This window comes from Fringilla coelebs (genome assembly GCF_963513975.1).
Source record: "Fringilla coelebs genome assembly, chromosome: 10".
Classification (NCBI taxonomy): Eukaryota; Metazoa; Chordata; class Aves; order Passeriformes; family Fringillidae; genus Fringilla; species Fringilla coelebs.
Genome location: NC_140036.1, coordinates 15,851,178 through 15,858,360, shown reverse-complemented (window position 1 = coordinate 15,858,360; position 7,183 = coordinate 15,851,178). Strand labels below are relative to the sequence as shown.

Below are 7,183 nucleotides of genomic sequence, written 5' to 3'. Positions count from 1 at the left end.
GGAGCCCCAGAGACAAAGTAAAGGAAAGGCACCACAGAGCTTTTATGGGCTCTTCTCAGGGGAGGGGACTTGTGCCCACAGGTCCAGGTTCTTGGTCTTTTTTGCAGAGCCAAAAGGAGTTAGATGGTGCCAGAGTGGGCTCAGGATAGGAAATCTGGGTCCCACAGGTACTTCCTCCCAGCACAGCTAGGATCACTTCAAGCTATTTGTTCCCAATGAGCCTTCTGGACCAAAGTAGACTTCTCTTTTTTACCAGTTAGAACTAAAAATAATCTTGGCCTGCTTGTTAGATCAAGAGACACTCCCTGGCATCATTGGAGACTTTGCCTTTGGGGATGGCTGAGAAGCTCCTCACTGACTTCCCACAGGTCATGTGTGTTTCCAGGCCTTTTACAATTTTTCTGGTTTTCATTAAGGGCAACTCTTCAGGCAGCAGTTTCAAGCCTTTTTATGTTGCTCCTTGTGGACATTTCTCTGCATTGCCTCAGATGAATCACCTGCTGATGAAGGTACCTGCTGGAGGGGCATTACTTGGGTCTGCCCGTGGCACCAAGTGCAAGAGGGGAGATGAATCATCTGAGTGTGGATCACCACAGCCCCTAACCTCCCCCAGAGCCATGCTGAGGCTATTCCTCCATGGAGCCTCCTCTCTGACCTGCAGAGAATGTGGCTTGAGAACCTCTCCCAGAAACTGCTCTGCTCTTGGGCAGCTCTAGCCTGTGTGCTGTACCTGTGTGCCCATCCAGACTCAGCCTTGCCCAGCAGGAGTGTTCCCAGCATGGAGCACTGTTCCATGGCTCCGTGTCTAGGGATTAAATAGACTTATTTAGTCTCTTTAGCCCATAACTCCCACATGTCAAAGGGAAAAAGAAATCTTTCTTTTTCTTTCTAATCTTTTTAGCTCAGCACGGCAAGACCATCTCCTCATTGTGTTTGTACAGCTCCCAGTACCTGGGCTTGCTGGCACTGCCACAGTGCAATTACATGTGGTGATACTGCATTTAATGCCTTGGAAGCCAGCTCCCCAGACTCCAGGAACCCCTGAGCTGACACAAGGAGCAGTTTTTCTTTCTGTATCTGAACTGGAGATTTGCCTTCACCAGTACATCTTCATTAAGCTTCCCAGAAGCTGCCATGGCGTGCCATCAGCTGTATTGAAACAGGCTGGTGTAGCTTATGAATCACTGTCTTTAATTCCTGCTTGTGACTGGGGATCATCCAGATCCCTTTTTGGGATGAGTTTCACTCCAGCAATTGGCAGGATTAAACTCCTTCAGAAGCATGGGTTGAGCACTATGAACAAGGGGAAAAGCCTCAGGCGAGTAGTGGTCTATTTATATCCCTTGAAAGATGGACTCTGTGCATGAGAATATTCAAGTCCCTGGCCCCTCCACCCCCCTCCTGTTCCTCTAGCTGCTCTCTTGAGGCTGTCTCAGCACTGAAAAATTAGATTCTTCTTGAAAGCTAAAAGGAACCTCAGTCAACACAAGAGTGAACCGTCAGGGATGCTTTACTGAATCCTCTAAAATCTGCTCTGTTGATGCTACACAGCAGTGAAGGAATCAGATGTGAGCTGGGACCATTACTGTCTCTTCACAGAGTCTGTCTCCACATTTTCAAGCAGGCTCCTATTCTTACCCTGCCTGCTTTTTGAGGCTGATTACTGATCTAAATTACTGCCACTTCTCAAATATCCTTTTGGAGGCTTTTCCCTGCGGTGCAGCCCTGTCCATCCCACAAGAGTGAGTTAATCCTGCACCCTCCACAGCTGCACCAGCTGCAGAAATCCAGGGTTCAAAGCGGGTAAGGCTCTCTCTCTGTCCCCACAAAGTGGTGTGAGGACCACTGTGCCCTGCCCACTCTGCAGTGCACCCAGCTATGGTAAAGAGGGCAGAGCCCCTAACCCCAAGGCACTGCATGTGGAGCAAGCATTTCCCCAGACCACTGCACAAAACCTATCCCACTTCCAAAGAAGGAGGAGAGAAGCTCCCAGGAGTCGGGGAGACACAGGATCGTGCCACAGCAAGGCTTCTCCAGCAGGTGCAGGATCCAGCTGGGCCGACAGCAGCCCTTAGCCCTGCCTGCAGCACAGGCTAAGCCACGACTGCCCTGCTCAAGGAAGGAAGGCAGAATCCAGCCCTGCCTCTGGCCCCCTCAGAGGGGCTGATACCAGCAGCTCCCCTGCCTGGGCAGGTCCCTGCTGCCTTTGCCTGTTGCCTTTGTTTATAGAGGAGCCCAGTGAGCTCTGTAGCAGGGCTGGGATTTCACACTTGGCTACAACAAGGGATTCACCTTCCCCTCAGCTTGTATCCAGCAGCCCCTGCCTACAGGAAAAGGAGGTGCAGACCAAGAATGAAAGCAATGGTCCATGAGCCATCAAGAATGATGCCCCGCAGAGAGCTACCCTCAGCACAGACCAGAGGCAACTTAACAAGCCTTCAGCTGGGGAATCCACCTTCACTAGAGTCATGCTGAGCCCTCCACCCATGAACGCCTCTAAAATTCCCCGTTTTTCATCCTTTTTCCACATATGATGGCTACAAAATACTTATTTTTAATCCTGAATGGTGAATTTCTCATCGAAGTGGCACCTGTCCCCTGCGCAGGACGTTTGCTCTACGGCTCCAATTCACCTGTGAGTGTGTGGCACAAACCAGCACAGCCAAAAAGCTGAGACTGTGCAAAAGCACGAAAAATTTGTCTTCCATTGAGAAAATAACGTTTTTCTCGCAATGCTATCTTCTACCCTGCTGAACACTTGAATATTGTCTTTCAAGATGGTAAGGCGGGTAGAAAAACTGCTGTGACCAGTTCATTAGACGGAGAGGGGCTGGTGTCATGGGGTTAACATCTCAGCTTTACAGGGATGTGAAACCTCCCCCTGCACGGCAGAACAAAGGAAAACTTTCTGAAGGAATCCCAGGAACAGTGTTTGTCAGGAATGCTGCAAGGAGTAAAATAGGCCAGGTAAGAAAACCTTTTAGTGCCTGTGGCTGAGAAGGGAATGAGATGTGTGGTGCAAACTTGAACCATGAACTACTTTTACCATCCCCATTACTCAAAATACACAGCTGAGATTTTTACTGATCCCTCTGGTGATGGGTGTAAATCCTCCAGACCGACTTGAAGCACCAAGTGCTGTGGATTTGATTCAGCCACAACTGTAGGGATTTGTTATCTAAAATATCACTGTGGCTCTAGTTCTTTTAGTAAGACCACAGAAAAAATATCACATTATGATACACTGTGTGTATGTACATCCGTGTGGATGTGGACCGTGTTGTCTGCCCTGAGACAGGCAGTGTTCTGAAGATGAGCAGATTGAGAGGTGACCTCAGTTTTCTCATTGACCACCGAGCCTCAGCATCACCGTTTGAAACATAAATTTTATTGCAACAGAGAATTAAAAATAGTACATTTGAAAGAGTTGCAGAGGGCATGTCATCAAAGAACTAGTCAGAAATCACAACTCAAGCAAATCATGTACAATTGGAACAGAAAGTTTTATTAAAACAAGTGGAAATCAAACTCAAATTTTCCTTGTTTAATTTCACCATAACTGTGGATTGTGTATTTACAGTCTTCGCCTCTTGTGGTGAAGGTTCTGCTCAGGGCAGGGCAGGGATGGATGGGAAGGAGAGGTGGGTTTCAAAAGCTAACAGGATGTGAAAGTTTTCCAGAAGAAGTTCTTGCAGCCTGCTTTGCGTTCCCGGGGTGCCAGAGCGGGATTTGAGTTAGCCGAGCGCTCCAGCTCCAGTCTCACTTCATCCTGCTCAGCCCCTCGGGACAAGTCCTCAGACTCCAGGGCTTCATTTTCTGTCTGACTTGGCTCTGAAAGCAGTTCTGCCAAAAAGTACTTGGCCAGTTCCTTGGGGACAAAAGACAGAAAGGGAAAAAGAGATAGAGAGACCACAATTACTCCTTGATTTTTGGGCTCACCACTCTGTTCCTCTAAGAGTTCTCCGTGGCCAGATTAGAGACATTCAGGATGCAGGAGGAGAAGAGGAGCCCTGGCTTTCCAAAGAGCCCAGCCTGACAGCTGCTATGCAGCAGTTGTGTCTATGACATCTACCTGGTGTGGGGAACAAGCTGCTGTCCTGTCAGGGGGATGACAGGGAATGAACTCGTCTTTACCTTCTCTTCCCACGGCTCCAGCACTCAGCGAGGATGCCACGAGCCTGCTGCTAAAGTAACACGGGAAAGGTCTCTGGGGGAGCTGGCAGGGGAGGCTGAATTGTCACCATCTCACTGGGACTTGTTTTTCTTCTAGTCCCTCCAAGCCTCGGCCGTCACCCAGCATGGATAAGACCATTGTTCTGTGCTCTGGGAAAGCTGCCTTCATTCTGCGACCCACAGAAACCCTTGGGAGCTTCACCAGGAGCTCTGCCCCGTGCTCCAGCAGTGCCTGCCCCTTACCGACCACCAGCACCCAGCTGGACTGTCTCACCTCCCAGCACCATCTGCCCAACCTGTCAATGGCTCAGCCCCGGTGGGGAACCGGGGGATCTGCGGGGAAAGAGGGGTCTGCAGCAAGGAACCGGGCATCTGAAACAGGGACATTGGGAAGTCTGGCGAGGAACGGGAGGGGTCTGCAGCAGGGGTGCCAGAGGCTGTGTGAGGGAGCGGAGGTTCTGCGGAGGGGAATCGGGGTCTCTGTAGAAGCGGGAGCCTGCAGCGCGGCCGTCGGGGCGCCCGAGGGGTACCCGCGGTGTCCGCCCCGTCGCGGGGCTCTCACCTGCTTCCCGGCGGCGGCGGCCAGCGACTTCTGCAGGAACTGCCGGAGCCGCGGGTCCGACGGGGCGGCCGAGACGGTGCCGAGGGCCAGGGCGATGGAGAGCAGGGCCAGGGCGCACTGGAGGCGGCACGACAGCATCTCGCCGGCGGGTCGGGCGCGGGAGGCGGCGGCGGGAGGCTCTGGCGGCTCCGCTGCGGCTCGGCTCCGGCGTTGGGGATCTCCTCGCCGCCCGCCGCCTTTATAAACCCTTCTCCTGACGTCAAGGCGGGGGCGCCCCCCTCGCCCCACGCCGCCGGGGGTGGGTCTCTGGGACGGGGGGGGAACGGGATGGGGGATGCTCCGCTCTGCCCGGCGCCGGCCAAGCCTCCACGGTTCCCCCTGAGCTCCCCTCCCCTCTGGCCGCCCCCAGTCCCCGTGCCCAAATCACCGCCCTTCCAGAGCTGCCGACCCTGCTCGTCCGCTCCCTCCTCCCCGGCCTCAAGCCCACCGGAGCGGCGCTGGGAGGTCTCGGCTGTCACCGTCCACCCGCGGCTCTGACCCAGCGCCGGAGGGTGAAGCCCCCCAGCAGCCGCGCTGCCAAAGCCCCTCGCCCTGGAGCCGGGTCCCGCCCCGTCGGTGAGAAACGGCTCCAGAATCCGGGGAGCTGCAAAGGGTCTCCTGAAGGGCGATTGCCTCCGGCTCCTGCAGGGGGTGGGGGTGCTGAGGTGCCCTTGGGGGTCCTTTTGCCTCCCCTGCCCCTGTGGGTCTCTCCGGCACCGGTCTGTTCCCAGGCTCCCTCCCGCGGGCAGCTCCCGGGGCAGCGGGAGCCTCCGGGGAGGCTCCTGCCGTGGCTCTGCCGCTCCGGGAAGCGATCACAAATCTGGGCTTGGGTCGGGGCGTGCTGGTCCCTGGTTCAGCCTGCGGGGACCCTTGTCTCCATCTCAGGGTCTCTGGACATGCTGGTCCCTTGGCATACACCTATCCCACTGGGATGGTGGGACAGTCTTCCCTATCCCTCCAGCCTCTCCTGTGAGATGGCTGGTGCCCACAACGGGAAAAGCTGCTTCAAACCCCTTGAAGGATCAGCCTCCTCAGCTGTCTCCCAGCTGGCAGGAGCAGAGCAGGATGTGCTGGAAAGGGCCTCTGTTGTCAAAAAAGGGGTATCAGAATCTCTCCTATCTCAATTTCCAGCTGAGGAAAGTCAAAGGCTTGAGGGGACAAGAATTCAAGTACTGAGAAAAGGTCTCCAGAAGCCTTCAAAATGACATTTTGTTTCATGATGAATTAATGTGCATCCCCTGCCCCACTTTCAATCCTGCCGCTGTCTGGGTTTGTTGAAGCTGACCAGGGAGTGTGAAACGTGAAACAAAGTGTTCCTGCTCCATTTCACAGTCCAACATGATGAATTAGTGCTGGTTGCTGGTTCCAGACCAGGAAGAACTTTGGGCTGCACTGCGACTGCCCTCTCTGGATGGTGCTTCCATTCCCTTGTGCAGTGCAGCTCTGCAGCCTCACATAGCTTTCATCCTCTTCATCTTTCCCAAATTGTGGAGCAAAATTAATAAAAATCATGAGAGAATAAGCCTTCATTTGTAGCCCATGAGACCCTGAGGGTTGGGCTCACTTCTGCTGCATTTATAGCCAGTTTTTCCCCATCTGCCTGATGTGGACAGGCCAAGCTCTGTGCTCCTGGGACCCTGTCTGTCTTCTAGCATTGGTCTTGCTCTCGGGAAATAGATAGAGAAGAATCAGCCCCTGCTCTGGCTTAGACAAATTCCCTTGTTTTGGGCACAGGATACAGCCTCCAACCAAGGCCAAGGGAAGTGATTGGACCCAAAAGAGCAGACTGTCCCTAAGGGCTGTGACTGTCAGAGCTTTTCTCTCCACCAAGATCCTGTGTTAGCAGCTGGACCAGCATCTCTCTCCTCCTGTGGGCAAAGAAGCAGAGCCAGTCCTGGCCATGGCAAATGGCCAAGGCAGCAGATGCCAGGGCACCAAATCTATCCTGGATCTCTTGCCTGCCTTCAAGAGAGATTTCCTAGGAAAGGATTCTCTCAGCAACAGTAATTTTGCCACTTTTCTAGATGTGCCAGTAGCAGCAAGCTGGGCTCTCCTATTCTACCTGCAGTGAGAATAGAGTTGTTTTGTAGCCCCCAGGCTCTCCTGCTCGGCACAGCCCAGCCCAGCTGTGCCATGCTGCAGTGCAAGCCTGGGCCAGCTTTGCAGAAGGCTCCAACTCTGCACCAGCTCATCCCAGCTCCCACAGCCCAGGGCAGTGCAGCCTGCTTGGGTTCCACATTGGAGAGGAGCAGAGATGGGAATGGGAGACAGCACTGGGTTATTTCAGACTCCCCTGTGGCTTACTGAAAACTGTTACCTAACATCCCCTGCCACTGCACAGCAGGCAGCTCTCCAGGCTGGCACCACTTCTGTCATTCAGTGTGTCACCCCAAGGGGATGGGGACACTG

General features: G+C 53.8%; 1 protein-coding gene across 1 annotated transcript; it reads right to left on the bottom strand.

Moving 5' to 3' along the window:
* Positions 1 to 3,655: 3,655 nt before the first annotated feature.
* On the bottom strand, positions 3,656 to 4,873 carry SST (somatostatin; the record flags this gene model as incomplete). Its single annotated transcript, XM_084212120.1, has 2 exons — positions 3,656 to 3,868; positions 4,736 to 4,873. The coding sequence occupies 2 exons, from the start codon at positions 4,871 to 4,873 to the stop codon at positions 3,656 to 3,658; spliced, it is 351 nt and encodes a 116-aa protein (XP_084068246.1).
* Between the last annotated feature and the right edge of the window lie 2,310 nt (positions 4,874 to 7,183).